Source organism: Mus musculus, chromosome 16 (genome assembly GCF_000001635.26).
Source record: "Mus musculus strain C57BL/6J chromosome 16, GRCm38.p6 C57BL/6J".
NCBI classification, from domain to species: Eukaryota; Metazoa; Chordata; class Mammalia; order Rodentia; family Muridae; genus Mus; species Mus musculus.
The window spans coordinates 17,862,989-17,881,508 of record NC_000082.6 but is presented as its reverse complement, the minus strand read 5'-3'; the positions used below and the strand labels follow the sequence as shown (position 1 = coordinate 17,881,508).

General features: G+C 44.5%; 1 protein-coding gene across 2 annotated transcripts in view; it reads left to right on the top strand.

Moving 5' to 3' along the window:
* Dgcr2 (DiGeorge syndrome critical region gene 2) overlaps positions 1-18,520 on the top strand; it is a 51,374-nt gene that overhangs the window by 10,220 nt on the left and 22,634 nt on the right. For both annotated transcript variants that reach the window (NM_001109750.1, NM_010048.3), the window contains exon 2: positions 8,824-8,946. In NM_001109750.1, coding sequence (NP_001103220.1) covers positions 8,824-8,946 — 123 coding nt within the window. The remainder of the gene's footprint in view (positions 1-8,823; positions 8,947-18,520) is intronic.

Here is an 18,520-nt window from a genome sequence, read left to right as displayed (position 1 = left end):
TGACAGCACTGGGTAGTTGAGGAGTGCAGACTACCTAAAGATAGGTACCTTGCCATTGGGTCGAGACCCTTCGGTGTCCATAGTTTCCAAAGGGTGTGCACTAATGCTTTACTGTTCTTTAGGCCTGGGTGGCCAGCTCAGGGCAGTTCATCAGTGGCTTTCAGCCTGTGATCTTACCACAGTGTCTTTGTGTTCAAAGGAACGCCTGCATTGCATGCATTTCCACAAGCTTGGGAGACTTGCTCATAATTTTAACCTTGCTGTCACCTTTTATGTAGGCATTGTGTGTTTGGAACCGTGTGGTTATACTATCTCTGAAGACATTTCTGTGGAAGTAAAGGGTTAGAAAGGGTGTTTTACTCAACAGCACTCAGAAGAGTCAGGGAAGCTTATGAGTTCCAGACCAGCTCAGGCTATGTAGTGACTGAGACCGTCACTGAAAAGAAGTATTTTTACGCCTGGGGAAGTGGCTCAATTGGTAAAATGCTAGCTAAGCAAGTTTGTGGACCTGCGTTTAATCCCTAGCAAGCACATGAAAGATTGGGAAGAACAGCATGGGTCAGCTGTGAAAAGTGAAGAGAGGTCTTAGAGCTCACTTGCCTGCTCAGCTTGCTGAATTGGTGAGCTTCAGGTCAGCAAGGGTCCCTGTCTTACAAAAAAAAAAAAAAAAAAAAAAAGTGAGAACTATTGAGCAAAACACCTAACATTGATTTTTGACGTGTGCACAAGTACATATGCATGTGTTCACATGCAAGTGCACACTTAACACACTGTTGGAGGGCATTTAAACAATGTTTGTGTGGAGATCAGTTTTTGGGAAGCAGTTTTCTTTCTCTTCCTACCTTGTTTTGTGTTTGAGAGAGGGTCTTCCTGTACAGCCTAGGAGGCATGGAACTCAGTCTGTAGACTAGGCTGGCCTGGGTCTAGTGAGACCTCTTCTACCTTGTTTTTGAGGGAGAGAGTCTCTCCTTGTTTCTTCCAGAGTTTTTTTATGTGATCCAGTTCTCTTCTCTCTGTCCCCATCTCTCCTGAGATTGCTGGGATTGCAGATGCAGACTATTGTTTGCAGCTTTTTTCACCAGTTCCAGGGGTCAGGTTTAGATGTCACACTTGTGTAGCAAGAGTTTTGTCTTGTTATTTATTTACTTATTTATATTTTTTACTTGGAAACCATGCTTAAGAAAAGGTATTTTAAAAGGAAATAGGTCCTATAACTAGTGGTAAAACATGATTTAAAACAAAATAAAAAAACAGAAAGTAACTATAAAGATGATTAGAACAGACACACACACACACAGACAAAATTGTAGCTAAATGCTGTTCCATGTTTGTATGTCACAGTTGCAGTGTGAGGTGGGATTTAACCCTGTTCTATAGACAGCAGGGTCTTAGAATACATTACTTGGCCAAGGTTACATAGCTTCAGAGCTTCACCTTGTAAAGTAGAGCAAATATTTGGAGTCTAGGTAGCCTGACATTAATACTTTGCTATGTGCTGCTCTAGTGGGGACCTTTGTCTCTGTCTCGTCTTGTACCTTTCCACCTTGAGTCTCAGCCCATTTTCCTCCTAACCATCATCGTCTGTCCTTACTGTTCCCTGTTGCTGCCATGCCCAGCACTACCCTGCAGGAATTCCCACACTCAGCCTGTCAGGCGCTGAACACACTTCCTCCTCACCTGTCCTACGTCTGTGTTGGGTCTGGTTGCTTCTGTCTTTGTCCCTCTGCCTCCACATCATGTCTGAACATCCCACACTCTGTTAAGCACTTTGGGTGCACAGCCTAGATAACCATAAATAACATTCCTTTTCAGATAGTTTGTGGTGTGTTGGTCTTGTGCTTGGCTGCAGTTTCTCAGGAGTATATGAAATGATGCTTTTGGCTGCATAGAACTCTGAGCAGAGATCAGAGCGTGATACTGTTTAGATTTTAGAGGGGGTGGAGTACAGCTGTCCCATTGCTGCTTGGCCTGAGATCATCTTTTTGTATGCCTCAGAACTCCAGTCTAGCTTTGCTTCAGGAGTTGCCTTGTTTAGTTTAGTATTGCCCTTAGGTGGGGTTGGAGTGTAGCTCAGTGGTAGAGTGCTTCTCTAATATATATATATGAGGTTCTGACTTCCACCCTCTACTACCAGGGAGGAAGGAGAATTCTGTTGGCAGTTAGCCTAGGCTACAAAGCCAAAACCTCTGTCTCAATAACAAAAACTTACCTGTAGGACTTTGAAATCTTTCCATAGCTTGAATTTGCTTTTGTGAGTCAGGTAATTTGTCTGCAATTCCATTTGGAAAGTTGGTCCTCAGAGGCATGTGGGAATCTCATTTCTCTTTCTCTAAATAAGGATAGTACTTAAAAAGTACTGTAGAAGGCTGTTTACTAGACACAGTAGAGCAAAGTTTAGTTTTCTTGCTTTTATTACATTTACATGTTGTGTGTATGTCCGTGTGTGTGCCTGTGTGTGAGCACATGCACGTGTGTGTCTTTACCCACTGAGCCAGCCTGCCCTTGCTAAAGTTAAGTTTTCTTGAGACAGTGTCACATGTAGCCTTAAACTCAGCTATGTAGCTGTGGGAAATTTTGTGGTTTGAATGAGAATGCCCTTATTGGCTCCTATATTTTAATACTTGGCTTCAGGTGGTAGAACTGTTTAGGAAGGATTGGGAGGTGTGGCCTTGTTGGAAAGGTGTGTCACTGGGGTTGGCATTGAGGTTTCAGAAACTGTGACACTGCCTCTTGTGTTGTCTCAACATGCACAATCTCAGCTATTGCTCCAGCACCATTCCTGCCTACCTGATGGCAGTGCTCCCTGCCCTCATTCCTGCCTACCTGATGGCAGTGCTCCCTACCCTCATTCCTGCCTACCTGATGGCAGTGCTCCCTGCCCTCATTCCTGCCTACCTGATGGCAGTGCTCCCTGCCCTCATTCCTGCCTACCTGATGGCAGTGCTCCCTACCCTCATGGTCAGAAGGAATTCAAATTGTGAACCTCCATTAAGCTCTTCTGTAAGCTGCCTTGGTCATAGTGTCTCTTCATAGCAATAGAAAAGTCACTAAGATACCTGGCCAGGTGGCCTCTGAATTTATTCAGCTTCAGGTTTAGTTGGGTACTGGCCACCCTAGCCAGGACTTTGTTGGAGAGACCCAGCAGTGGGCCATACTCTGCAAAGCCCTGAGCTCTGGTTCCCCTTTGCTTAGGAGACATTTTCAGAGCATTCTCCTCTTCCAAGGTCATTGCTAGCAACAGAACACTCGGGACTTGAGTAACAAGCAGTACTTGAGTGAGTTCTCAGCCCCCAGGACTGCCAGGAACGGTCACCTTCATGCATATAGAACAAGGAGTGTCGCCTAACAAGATATGTTCATAGCCATATGGTCTGGAGCTGAAGCTAGTCTTAAGATGGTTTACTGGTACCTCTTTCTATACTGATCTCCTCGCATACCATCCCAGAAAGCTGTAGGGGCCAGGTATGTGACAGTGACCAGAAAGGCACTAAAGGATTACAGAGTTGCAGAGAGTGCCAAACCAGGCCCAAGAAGATGGTGGCATTCTTGGGGCAAGGGTGTAAATGTCCCTGGGCTCTCATGAAAGCACAAATGGTACTTTTGAAGGTGGTGGGAAGTTTTGTAAACATCACAAAGGTCTGGTTGTGGTTGTCCTCCCTTCCTGGCTCTGTCCTCCCTGGCGTGTGTTGGACAAGCACCCTGATTTTTCCCTTCATTGGCAGCTGCAGTCCTTCTTGAAGAAGTCAGACTATATTTTATGAAACTGCTAGGCTCAGTCTTAACTTAGACTTCTCTGTACTATTGTGCCTTTTCCTACTGCCATGCTGATTGTAGGATTGCCCTAGGCAGTGTTGCTTGCTGGTGGCTTAGATATTGGCCTATCCGAGGCCTCGTTCAGGTTCTTCTTCACTCTTAACTTAGAATGGGATCTATTTTGTATGTTAGTTATTATCTATTGTTAACAGTGGTTGTGCCTCCTCTTGATGATATCCACAGGAAAAACTAGAATAGTGTGGCCAAATGGAAAAGAGGTCCCTCCAGATCCCTTCAGATCCTTTCTGCTCTGCTGCTGCTTTGGACTGTGATCCTGGAAAAAATACCTTTTTTTTCTTGAAGCTTGTGGTATAGATTGAGAGCCTTTGCGAAGCCTGCTAGGACACGGCTGCTAGCTCAGTCTAGAGCAGGATGATGAGCAAATGACAGACCTGCAGAGAGCACTCTTGAGGCACAAGTTGTGCGTGACCACTTCGCCATGAGTCCTCATTGTCTCAGGACACTCAGGTGGACATGGAGAGAGGTGACCTGGTCAGCGTTTCTTTCCTGGAAATTAATGTCCTTTGTGATGTGAATGTGATGTGTACTTGTGCTAAGGCTCCATCTTTTGCCTTTTGTGGGCAAATTAAGAGAAATTAATTTCAAACGATTTAGAAAGTATTCTAGCCAGGCGATGATGGCGCACGCCTTTAATCCCAGCACTTGGGAGGCAGAGGCAGGCAGATTTCCGAGTTCGAGGCCAGCCTGGTCTACAGAGTGAGTTCCAGGACAGTCAGGGCTATACAGAGAAACCCTGTCTCAAAAAAAAGAAAGAGAAAGAAAGAAAAGGAAAGGAAAGGAAAGAAAAAAGAAAGGAAAGGAAAAAGGAAAGAAAAGAAAGTATTCTAGATTTCCTACAGATATTTGAGACAGCTCAATTTACATAATTTAAAATGAGGCTAAATCTTGCTGACAGAGATGGTGATTCTAGAAAAAGAATCTTATCACTAAGACTTAGAAATTCCTACAGACACAAACTACAAACTCTCAATTCGCACCCACAGAACAATGTATTAACCTCTCCAAATAACCCATTGTAACACATATAAGTTATTATAACCAAGTAATAGTCTGCCGAATGAATAGACCGCACTTTCTCTCCATCCTTCAGCTGATGACTATGAGTTGCTTCTAGAGTAAGTGCTGATGTAGACTTTGGTGCACAACTACCTGTTAGAGTCTCTGCTTTCAGTTCTCTTGAGTATATGTCTATGAGCGAAATTGCTAGTTGATATGTTAATTCTATGTTCCATGGATGCTGAATCATCTCTCAAAACTGTAGTAATAGTCTAAGGCTCATTCTCTACTCCTTGTCAGGACACTTTAAGAAATAGTTTTGTTCTAGTTGTTCTAGTGGATAGTCCTGTCTCACTGTAGTTTTGGCTTGTGTGCCTCTGATGACTAATGTTGCTGAGCATTTTTTCATGTGTTTATTAGTGAATCATATTGGCTGTCCTAGTGTAGACCAAGCTGGCTTTGAACTCACAAAGATCCACCTACCTCTGCATCCCAAGTACTGGGATTAAAGGCAATTGTTTCTATTTCTTTGGAGAAATAGCTACATGATTTTTTTAGATTTGAGTTGGGCAGTTGAGTTTTTACATTGTTATAGGAATTCTTTATATATTCTGAATATTAGTGCCATATGTGATACTGAATTTAATATCCATTCAGTGGGTTATTTTTCTGGTCTTTAATCGTGTCCTGACCATAAAACTCTGTGAAGTCACCATTATCTGTTTATTCTTTTGCTGACTGTTGCTGTTGGTCTTATATCCAGGACCAGTCCCCTATTTTCTAGTTTTTTTTTTCTTTTGTTGTTTTTTGTTTTTTGAGACAGGGTTTCTCTATGTACATCTGGCTGACCTGGAACTCACTTTGTAGACCAGGCTGGCCTTGAACTCAGAAATCCGCCTGCCTCTGCCTCCCAAGTGCTGGGATTAAAGGCGTGCACCACCACCGCCCAGCTTTCTAGATATTTTATAGTTTTCGCACTTATGGTAGAAGTCTTTGATCCACTTTGCGGTAACTTTAATTTTTTTCAAAACCTATTTTTAATGATGGCTCTTATATACTCTAACTTTCCTTTTAGCCCACCACCTACCAGAGGTAGTGGGAAAGAATGGATAATGGGGACGTGGACCTGTTTAGAAAGGTTCTTTGGAGCAACTCCTGTCTGTGTTGTCTGGAAATCGTCAGTACAGTTCACAGGTTAGCAGGCAGTGGCAGCTTGATCTACTCACAAACACTTCACAGATACACCAGCAGTCCAGTTTGGTAGTATCAGGATACCAACAGTGGTGACGTGACCTAGCAGAGACAGCCAGGCCTTAGCACAAATCAGCAGGAAAGACCAGGAGGAGTGCCAGAAGTTGTGCCTCTCTTGGTGAAGCAAAGGTCAGTGAAGACAAGGGAGGCTCACAAGCGTTATATAGCTAGCTCTATAAGCAAGCCCAGCTCTGTCTCCATCACTGCTCCTCATGTTCTATTTATACCCTCCAAACATCATGTGCCCTACCTGCCTCCTTCATGATTGTAGATCAGTATGTAAACTGTCAGCTACTGCTCTTGTGCCGTGTCTGCTGCCATGTTCCCTCCCCACCATGGTGGTCATGAAACTGTAAGTCCCATCAGTGCTCTCCTATAGATATTGCCTTGGTCCAATGGAAAAATAGAATGGAAGAAAGGCTCAGGTTTTCCGAGGCTCCAGCCTGAGATCTAGTGACTCTGCCACTGTGGCTTAGAAGCAAGGACAGCAGAGACCTGTGGAGGCAGGTTGTCTCCTTCCCACTAAGCCATCTCGTTGGCTTCTTGCTCCCTTCTTGTGGTCTTTTTCTTTGTTTCTTGGTTCTAATGCTCTACAGGGACATCCCATCTCCACATCGTATTCTCTTCTCTTGTTAGTAGATTTGTTCTCTCCGTAGTTTCCACATCTCAACTTCTCGTGTTTAGTTTAAGCTTCTTGAGCACTTGCCAGGATATTAGTGTTTTGAAATGCCTATTTATTCTGTCATACATACCATGTCTATTTTATTTTATTTTATTTTATTTTTAAGATTTCTTTTATTTGAGGGCTGTAGAAGTGGCTCAGTGGTTTAGAGTGCTAACTGCTCTTTCAGCAGACCCTGTGTTTGCTTCCTAACACCAGCATGGCAACTGACAACAGTTTCAGGGACGCCAGCACCTCCTTCCAGCTTTCACAAGGCATGCAGGAATGTAGTATGCAGACGTATATGCAGCCAAAACACCTGTGTTTGTGAAGTAAAATAAAATTTAAATTTAAAAAAGCAAAGTCATGGGCTGAAGAGATGTTGGAGTGGTTAAGAGCACTTGTTATTCTTGCAGAGGACCAAAGTTCAATTTCCAGCATCCATACAGTGGCTCACAGCCATCCATAACTCGAGCTCCAGGGATCCAGTGACCTCTTCTGGCTTCCAGGGCACTGCATGCAAATGGTCCACAGCCATATACCACACACAAAATAAATATTAAAAAAAAAAAAAGGCAGAATTAAGAACGGTGGTGTAAGTTCTACACTCTAGCTGGGAGTGCATCCTCCTTTTGATCCATTCCCTAGACATGTGAGGGCATATGCGAGCCTTTATGAGGGAATCAGACCCAGGGCCTCCAGAACAGACAGTGCTCTTAACCAGTAAGTCATCTCTCCAGCAACCCCCACCTCCTTTTTTTTTAAAGGAAAACTTTATTACATTTAAACTTTTTGTATGTTGGGAGTGTATTATGTGTTTGGTGCATATGTGGGGGGTCAGGGAATGACTTGCAAGAGTCAATTCTCTCCTTTTGCTATGTGGGTTCCAGGGATCAAACTCAGTCATCAGACTTGCCAGCAGGCCACCTTACCCACCCAACCACCCCACTGCTCCTCATAGTCTTTGTCAAAAGATGAAACCTTAAGTCCAGTTCCTAATCTTGGATAAAATTCTCTATAAAATGTCATTGTGGCCTTAGGAGATATCTCAGTCAGTAAAGTGTTTTCTATGCAAGCATGAGGGCCTGGGTTCAATACCTAGCACCCATGGTACATATTTACTGTCTTGGGTGTTTGGGGAGGCAGAAACAGGCAGCCCTGGGGCTTGCTGGCTAACCTTACCCTAAACAGCCATCTCAGGTCAATGAGAAACCGTGTCTCCAAAAACAAAGTGGGCAGCGCCTGAGAAGAACCCAATAATCCAAACAACAGCAGCAGACAACCTGTATGGAAAGTGAGGCAGGCTAGGGCTTAAGCTCGGGAGGGTGCTTGCCCTCCGTGCACAAGGCCTGGGCCACCAGTGTGCTGCTGTGTGTCTGGGCCACATGGTGAGAGCCTGTCTCCAAAGGAAAGGGGCATGAGGGGAGAGTAAAGGAAAGTCAGCACAAGGGAGGAGTTGACACTGGGCGCTAGTGTCCTTGCTGCCTCCTCTTTTGAAGCCTGTGTTTTGCTGAGTTTGTTTAGCATTTTTATCAGTCAGAAGCCAGCTTTACCTTACTCTTCTCATGTTACTGCCTTAGTGACCTGCTGCCTGCAGCACGCTGATAGATAAAAGTGAGGAATCTCAGCCTGCAGCTTCTCTCAGCTGGGTTTCCAGGGTCTTGCGTGGCCTCATCTGTTCACACCTCACCTTGACGAGCCCTCTTGTAAGCTCTTATTTCCCTGCAGTGTTGTTGCTGTGACACCACACAGAACATGATGAAGTGTTGCCTTTCTAGGAAACCCTATTCAAGTTCCACCTTTTAAGAAAGGTGTCCGGAGTCCCTTGGCTAGAGATGGTTCTGCCCTTCACCCTATATTAGCACGCCACTTAAATGTTCTGTATATTCTGGTGCAAGCTTATAACCATTTTCCTCTATTTTGGGAGCATGCTCAGACCCTGCTGAGGAAGCAGTCTATGGGCAGCTCACTCAGCTCCTAGACTTCTTTCCCAGGGCTACGATGATGTGGGCAGAGCACCTCCCTTCTACGTTTCTGCTTCTATGCACTTCCTCAACAGCCTGTTACCCTTTGTTCTACAGAGCTTCGGTGCAACCCTGGGCAGTTTGCATGTCACGGTGGTACCATCCAGTGCATACCCCTCCCCTGGCAGTGTGATGGCTGGCCAACGTGTGAGGATAAGAGTGATGAAGCCGACTGTCCAGGTGAGTGAGTGGGTCCACCTGTCTCTTTGCCATGGTCTCCCACGAGGAAGGAGTGTGATCAGGCAATCCATGTGGTCTGTACACATTGGAAGGGTAGTGTGAGTTGACCCACTCTTAGCTTTTAAAAAGTGTTGACCATGGAATGATCTAGAACTCATGAGTTAACAGCACTGGGGATTTGAGGTACTATTAACCCTGGACTCTCAGAACCTTGAGAAGGGTATGTGTGTGTGCTCACTGGCTCTGGGTATCAGTACCCACTGAGGCTTGACAAGTGTAAACTGTAAACTAGCACTGTGCTTATTTCCCTTGCCCAAGCGTTCTCTGGTAACGTGGCACTTGGGGATTTTCTCATGGCCAGTTATAAAATCCTAAAGACACAGACTGGTTTCTACCTCAGCACCCTGATGAATTTAAAGCACCATGAGTAATAGCATTCATTCCATCCATAGGTCGCGTCGTCTTGTGATAGGTGGGAGGGGCAGCATCCCATGCACGTGTGTTCATGTCTGTGTGGCGTTGTTGACACTGATTGCACATGCACACACTGACTCAGGATCCTTCAGGATTTCAATTGAAGCCTGTCAGAAAAAGGCATGTCATGTAATAGAAATAATACGTTTTCTCAGTGAGAAATTACTCCACACACTTAGAGGTGAAGGGAAGCTCTTTACTTAAGCACCTGATCCACTGGTCTAATGCCCGAATAACAGTCACCTCCCAACAGAAGAGCTTATGCATTCCACATAACACTGGCATCCTTAAGTCTCTTTTGGGTCCTGGCCCCAGGCTATACTTTGAATACTTTGTAAACAGAGACTGGAGGCTGCAAATCTGGCTTAGTTTGGGCAGATAGATTTACATAGTGAAGATATTATTTATTACCAGAGTTATTTAAGTACATCCAAGTGTTCTCTTTTAAATAATTATTACCCAGATTCATCCTGCCCTCCTGACAGAGTTATGTTTTTCCTGATAAGAGAGCACTGGAGACTTTATGGCAGGCTGATAGATAAAACTTAATGATGGGTGTGATCCTGTTGCAGGACTCTTTGTAGAAAAAGCACTCTGATAAGAGTGAGTGTGAGCAGAGGAAATGTCTGTCATCCATGTGGGTCCAGTTTGCATTCTCAGTTTCCTCTAAAACCACGAGGTGGGGCAAACAATCAAGCAACATTACCCAGAGATATAGATGACATCAGGCGGTTAAGAGTGACAGCCCATCACAGTAGCACATTTTGTTGAGGAGACAAGTGAGATCATGCTGGGCAAGTCGGCGGCACAGCAGTACTTGAGGAACTCAGTAGTCGGCATCTAATGATTAGTCTTCTCCACTTTATTACACTTTAGCTTTGTACTCGCCCCCAGAATTGGCTGCTAGAGGTCTATTTCTTTTTCCCTAGATTTATTTTATTTATTTGTGTGTGTGTGTGCATGGGGATCATGGAAGAGGGAATTGATCTCTTGGAGCTAGAATTATAGGCAATTGTGAGCTGCCTAACATGGATGGACACTGGAAAGTGCTCTTAATCCCTGAGCCTCTCTCCAGCCCCTAGAGGTAAGTCTTCAGTATGCAAATCGGGACAGAATGGATGGTTGTTACTAAGTTATGCTGTCTCTTTTGTCATGGCAGTGACAACCTAAGGGCTACTCGGTCCTGCTGAAGAGACATTTATATCCTAGCATCCTAAATTCTCATATCTCTAACAAGCCTGTTAGCATACTGCTTTTCTTGGGGGTACTTTGGCTAATTTTCACGTGGGGAACTCAGTGTCTTCTAAGTAAATCTATTAATTAATAAGTCCTTTAGAATACCAATTCTGCCAATTTGATTAGTCATGCTACAACACAAGAATCACAATCTTAAGCTGTGTGTGGTGGTGCAGACCTTTGATCCCAGGACCTGGGAAGCAGAAACAGGCAAATCTCGGAGTTTGAGACCAACCTGGTCTACATAGTGAGAAACTGTTTTGCTTTTTTTTTTTTTTTCTTTTAAGAAAAAAGGAACCTAGAACTGGCCCGGAGTAAAGGGCATTGAGAACCCTTTACTATCTGGCATAACTCTTCCTTGCCAAGCTTTTATGCCACTGCTGTCTGTATCAGCTCATGTGCTTCCTATGTCCATCCTGGTAATTCCTCCATGCATGTGTCCTGGTTTTCTTGGAATTTCTTTGTACTGTCCCTGCCTGGATCAGCAAGCCTTCCTTCAAGACTTGTCTCAAATGCCAGCTGCCACAGTGAAAATGTCCCTCCGTTCCTCTGGCTGAATCACCTGATCTGTCCTCTTAGCACATCTAGAACAGCTGGGTAATTCCCACTGTTAAGGGGCCCATTTTGCATTTCTCCCTCAAGATCACAAGCTCTAAGAATATGAAGACTTTTCTCTCCCTGGATGGGCCCCCTAACCTTGTGGTCTTTCTCTCATTGGATGGGTCCTAGACTGAGGTAGAAAAGGTATGCTGTAGCTCCTAGAGGCCAAGGGTGGCACAACCTGGGTCAGCCTGCACGGTTTGTTTGTTTGTTTGTTTCACTAAAATAGAGTTTCTCTGTGTAGTCCTGGCTGTCTCAGAACTTGCTCTGTAGACCAGGCTGGCCTTGAACTCAGAGGTTCACTTGCTGCCATCCTCCTACCTCTCCATGCCCCTCCCCCTACCCCTCCCCCCTCACACAAGGAAAGGTATGTAATAGGAATTAACAGATAAGCTTTGCACAGTTCTTTGAGGGGGTTCCAAAATAAGATGCAGAGTTGAGCCAAGTGCCGTACCTGTGGTCTCAGCTATTTAGAAGGCTCAGGCTGGAAATTGCTTGAGTCTAGGACTTGAGGCTTGGCACCAGAGTGATGTCTCATTTCTGATAAAGAGATGGTCTGCTGGACGGTATAGCAGGTAGGGCAGAGTCCACATCCTGACCTTCCATCCTCAAAGATCTAATGGTAGCTTGGTCAGAACCCTCTAGAACCAGGGATGGCCCTCTAGAACCATCCCTCTCTGACTTGTTCCTTGGGTCAGCTGAGAGAGAGTAGACTTCCCAGCACTTGGCACCAAATACTGGTGAGGACCAGTGAGGCCACACTGGAGGCCTCCCTCCATAAGGCTGTTGAGAGAATGAGGCCTGCAGGGATGGCCTTTTGGAGAATTTTGTGAATGATCAAATGGTTCTTGGTTTCCTTCAAATGAAATAAGCTTATTGCTGCTCTGAAAATGCCTTCTGCCTGTACATTAAGTTATGCAGCGCTTCAGAGATGCTGCCACTGACTGTGCAAGCCGTGGTAGCAGTGCTGTGCTTGCTCTCCCAGAGACGCTCGCTCAAAGCTGAGACTAGGTCTGACTTCCCTTTCAGGTCCTGTGGCCTGGCACAGAGGAGGGTTCGGTTCCTCGCTGTTGTGGATTGCTGTACTTTTTAGAAGTCTAATGCAGTGGAGTAGCCTTTCCCAGCTCTGAGCATAACATGTAGGCATGGTGTGTCTGGAGGATTGAGGACTGAGCCACAGTAGGGCTCACCTGCCTTGGCCTTGTCTCTGTGTTTGTACTTGTAGAGGGCTGCCAGGTCACAGGCTACATGGGAGCAGAATGATTCTTATTTCTGGGAAATTTAAGTTATGAAAACACACAGGAATAATACGATAGCTTATCTTACTTCCTTAATAGCGGCTGAAACTTTGTTACCCTTTTTCTAGTTTTTTGCTTTTTTAACTTTAATAATAATAACTGTCCATAGTGGCTCGTGACTGCAATCCTAGTACTCAGGGAGCTGAAGCAAACAAGATGGCTCAGTGGGAAGGAGACAACCTGCCTCCACAGCAGTCAGGGTTGGCTATGGAGGTGAAACAGAAGGCAGAGGTGTCCACTTGACTCCTGTTGCTTTGCTTCCAACTTTGGGAGTGTCTGTTCTCTAGAGTAAGCAGTGCCAGAAGGCTCTGTGGAAATGGGACTTCAAGTCTAAGTGTGAGGAGGCATCTCTTTAGATCACTCTGAAGGGGTAAAGAGCAACTACAGATAGACACAAGACATATGACAGAGTTGTATCACAGGGTTGTGACAATTGTAAACAAAATGAAATTGGATCCCTAACTCAAAACACAGAAAAATAACTGTTTAAAGAAAAAAATTTAAAGACAGTCTAAGTGAATATCAACTTTGATAAGAAGGTTAAAATATCTTAAAAACAGCTGGTTTTGCTAGATTTATTTTTAATCTTCCCTGTATTAAAAGACATTAGAAAAAGCTGGACAGTCGTGGCACATTCCTTTAATTCTTACACTTGGGAGGCAGAAGTAGGCAGATCTCTGAGTTCAAGGCCATTCTAGTTTAGAGTGAATTCTAGGACAGCCAGGGCTACACAGAGAACCACTGTCTTGAAGAAACAAACAAACTGACACTAATAAAAAATTGAAAATATTAGCTGTAAAATGAAAACATGGAAGCCAGGGAGATGACTCAGTTGATAAAGTTTGCCGTACAAGCTTGAGACCTCAAGTTTGATCCCCAGATTGTGGGCTAAGGTTATATCCCAGCACTTGTGAGGTTCAAAAATAGGCACATCCCTAGGATTTATTAGCCAAATCAGCAACTGCCACGTCCCACTAAGAGTCTGTGCCAAAAAGACCACAATTCCTAAGGTATAGCTATTTCTCAGAAAAGTTACTAGTTACTGTTCCGGGTAATTTCAAAATCCACGCTTGCTTCTTCTGAAGAGCTCCACCTGTGGTCTCTCCACCTCTCGAGGCTCTTCACTAGCCTCTATTAACCACCCCGGCCTCATTCAGCTCCCATGGCTAGCTAACTCTTTTCCGGGAGCTGCGATCACTCTGCACTGACCATCTCTGCCCAACCACCAGTGACTGCTCCACGGCTGTGCTTGCTTCCCCCCCCCCCCCCACCTGAGTAGCCATGAATGGAAAACACCAGACAATATTTAAAATCAGCTAGTTGTCGCAACCGCTAGGCATGGAATCTATTGTCCTCATCAGCTATTCTTTTTTTTTTTAAAGATTTATTTATTATTATATGTAAGTACACTGTAGGTGTCTTCAGACACACCAGAAGAGGGAGTCAGATCTTGTTATGGATGGTTGTGAGCCACCATGTGGTTGCTGGGATTTGAACTCTAGACCTTCGGAAGAGCAGTCGGGTGCTCTTACCCACTGAGCCATCTTACCAGCTCTCCAGCTATTCTATATTAGAATTCATTCTGTGGTGGAGGCCACCACCAGATCTCATAGCTCCCAGTCTGCATGATGTCTATCTTGGCTCCACAGCCTGGCTGGAAAGCCCTTCCTCTATGTCGCCTCCTCCTTTTTCTCCTGGGACCTGGAAAACCTGTCTCTATATCTTCCCCCAGCGATTGGCTTCTGCCGTCCTCATTTACACAATCAAGTTACAGTTAAACACAGAGCTACACAAGTTCGTACTCTAAAGGCTGGGTAAGATGTTGCTTACATACCTGAGGTTGGCAGAAATTAAGTTGTCTGTAAAACTAGGTGTTGGAGATGTGATGGCTCCGGACTCTCACTGTTGTTTGGGTAAGGTGGATAATGGACCACCTGCTTTAGAAAACAAGTAATGTCTTCCATATCAGGCCATTCTCATGATCTAGGGTTCTTTTTTTTTTTTTTTTTAAGATTTATTTATTGATTATATGTAAGTACACTGTAGCTGTCTTCAGACACTCCAGAAGAGGGCATCAGATTTCATTAGGGATGGTTGTGAGCCACCATGTGGTTGCTGGGATTTGAACTCTGGACCTTCGGAAGAGCAATCGGGTGCTCTTACCCACTGAGCCATCTCACCAGCCCCGATCTAGGGTTCTTATTTGGGAGAATTTGGAGAAATTCTTTTAGCATTTCTTTTACTAATATCTTAGAAAACAACTCACATGATCACATGATAAAATGTTTTGTGCCAATGACAGAGAATGGTGTTAGGTATAAGTATCAACATATACGTCAGTAGACAAGAGTAAGTTGACAGAAAACTGCAAACAGTTGTGGGTCATTCTGTGCTTTAGCGGATGAGGTGCGCTGAAGAAAGCACAGGCGCGCTGCACGAGACTTATGGCTCAGTGGCAGATGGCTCCTCCAGAGTTACTCTTGGTCCTTCCCTGATGGGTCCTTACCTGATGGGAAATCAGGAACAGACACGGGGAGGAGCAGGTGGTGTGAGTTGAGCTCATCAGGTGAACTTTTGTTCGTTATTATATTTCACTTATGCTTATAGCTTTCATTCTTTGGGATGCTGATGTAGATATTTGAGGAGACAAAGTTATGTTGCTCAGACCGGTTTCAAAAGTCTTATGAGACTTTTAGGCTCACAACATCCTCCTGCCTTAGGTCCAAGTGTTGGAACTATAGACATGTGCCCATAATTTTTAAAGAACTGCAATAGGAGTAGAGTGCGAGCTGACTTAACCTAACAGAGCAGCTGCAGCATGGACCTCCCGAGAAGAGCAATGAGAAATGCACTTTGCCCTGCAGGGTTCCTGAAAATTAAGAGGCGACAGGCCCTGGCAGGGAAACGAGTTAGGACTGGTGAGAGTCTCAGCACCACACCCTTCTTTGTCCACACTGCACAGCTGACTCCTCCCACCAAAACGTCATAGGTGTATTTTCTAGTCCTGTGCAATCCAGTGGTAATACCAAGTCCATAGCAGACAGGTAGGAGACAGGTACCTGAAAGGACTATTTGGGATGAAGATGTGAGGGAGCAATACAGTATGCAGCAATTAACGGCTACAGTGCACACCAAGAATTGAAAGCATTGGTGGCTGAGCCTGTAAAGTGGCTTCAAGCTGAGATTCATCTGGTCCTTTTTACTTGTTGAAGAGCTGATTGCATTCTCTTTCTATTAGAATTTGGAGCCACTTGGGCACACATAGGGAAGAATTAAGAAGGAATATCTCAGACAAGATCAGAAGAGTCTTATCTAGAGATAAACAGGTGTGTCATAGGAATAGCCATAATAGAATGCTCTCAGCTAAAAAGCTGTGCCTCATTCAAGTTCCCACAGTCTGGCTTACCTAGACTATCTTCCTCTTAACCATGAAAAACAATCACTACTTCGGGACTCTATGGATGATTAACAGACTTGACACAGCATTCTAAGCCAGGAGAGTCAGAACGTGATTACCTGAGGTAACTGCAGTGTGTGAAACAGTGGTTAAATTCAGGATATCCTGTTGTATAACAGGATACATAGAGCATTCAGGGACTTAGAAAAAAGCATAGCTTGCAGTAACCCTGCAGTGGAGATAACCAGTTATTGATATCTTAATTCAAGGAGTAAAAGAAAACTTTAAAAATACATTCTGGCAGGATAGTGGTGGCACACATCTTTAATCCCAGCGTTTGGGAGGCAGAGGCAGGTAGATCTCTGAGTTTGAGGCCAGGGCAGCCAGGGTTACACAGAGAAACTCTTGTCTCAAAAACAAAAAGCTATACATATATACATATGCATATATATTCTGACTTAACAAAATGGCAGTCTAGGAAATTCTAAGTCCTCACTCTGCCACAGAAACATTCCAAAGCAACGACAGGCTGGACAAAGAGACTGTCTACCTCTGAGAAAGACTTGGAAATGTACATCTCCCAAGATTAGGACGAGACTGTGCTGAGCTGCTGTGATGGTTACGTACCCAGGCTCTGCTCCTGGGAAGCTGAAGCAGGATTGTCAGTTCAGAGCTTTCCTGGACTACATAGCAAGACCTTGTCTCAAAAACAAACAAGCAGAAAGGACTAGAAGCACAACTGAGTTGGTAGACTTTGTTTGATCCCAGCATTGTATGAACTAGGTATGGTTATACATGCTTGGAGTCCCAACACTGGGAAGATAGACATAAGAGGATCAAAGGTTAAGGCTAGCCTTGGCTACATAGTTTAGACCAATCTGACCTGACTCTTAAGTTTTTCACTGGGATACATTTGTGTATACATGTTGAAACAAGGTCTCTATGTAGGGAGGGGGCAGATGGGCTATGTACACTAGGCTAACCCTGGACTCACAGAGATCCACCTGCCTCTGCCTCCTGAGTGCTGGAACTAAAGGTGTGCACAAGTGTGCCTAGCTCAATATTGTTTTTACTTATGTTTACTCCACATGGTTCCTAGTGTCCACCTCCAGCCTTGTGTGAAGTGTCCCTAGCTGGATAGGGCTCCCTGAGAAATTGCTGCCAGTTTCTCCTGATGATGTAAACTGGCAGATGGGAAGGTGCGATGCAGAGTTGAGTGCAGATATTTTGAAAATGAAAGGGCCTGCACACCTGCAGGGGTCTGGGGCCAAGCAGTAGTGGTGCACACCTTTAATCCCAGCACTCGGGAGGCAGAGGCAGGCGGATTTCTGAGTTCGAGGCCAGCCTGGTCTACAAAGTGAGTTCCAGGACAGCCAGGGATACACAGAGAAACCCTGTTTCGGAAAAAAAAAAAAAAAACAACAACAACAACAACAAATGTTATGGTTGGGATTACCACAACATGAGGAACTATGTTAAAGGGTCACATTAGGAAGTAGAGACCTGTTGCCTGAGGGAGTCTTTCAGAAGGGAGATTAATACATTTAAAAGTACTGTGTGTGAAGGGCTGGAGAGATGGCTCAGCAGTTAAGACTGCTCTTCCAGAGGTTCTGAGTTCAATTCCCAGCAACCACATTGTGGCTCACAACCATCTGTAATGGGATCCGATGCCCTCTTCTGGTGTGTCTGAAGAGAGCAACAGTGTACTCACATACATACATACATACATACATACATACATACATACATACATACAGTAGTGCATGTGGAAATCAGGAAAAGCTTACACATCAGCACTGGCAAGACGAACAAAGAGATCTGAGAAGATCTTTAAAAAAGTCATCTCACATTGATTCAAACTCCCACCAAGCCCTGCTTAGTAGTTATCTTCTGTAGCACAGGGCAAGTCTTCAAAGACTGGGAGAAATGGGTGCTTTTACACAGACAAAAGAACGTGACCCATCTCTGTAGAAAAACAGACAATTTTCTTTTTTAAGGCAATGTTCATTTTATTTATTTTAATTAAGTAAGTATGTAAGTAAGTTGTTAATTGTTTTTTTAGCACAGGGCTTCTCTGTGTAGCTGTGACTGTTCTGGAACTCACTCTGTAGACTAGGCTGACTTCAAATTTACAGAGATTCCTCTGCCTCCGCCTCCGCCTCCGCCTCCGCCTCCTCTGCCTCCTCTGCCTCCTGAATGCTGGATCAAAGGCATTGCCTGGCGGCAATGTTTATTTTTATTCTTTGGCAATTTCATGCATGAATATAATAAATTTCAGTCCTTACCCCTTCCTCTCTTCCCAGGAAGTCCCCTTTTTATTCTCATGTCATTTTTATATAAGAAATACAGACTTTAAAATAATATCTTAAATGTGTGTTGAAGGAATTAAAGGAGAATATGGGCAAAGACTTAAAACAAACGAGGAAGCAGGGGTTGAGGCTATTGCTCAGTGGCAGAGTGCTTGCCTAGCGTGGGTTTCTGCCTCCTGCGAAGCTGACAAAACTGAGAAATCCCAGACCCAGTTGGCTGCTCAACACCTGTAATCTCAGTATTCAGGAGGAGACAGCCC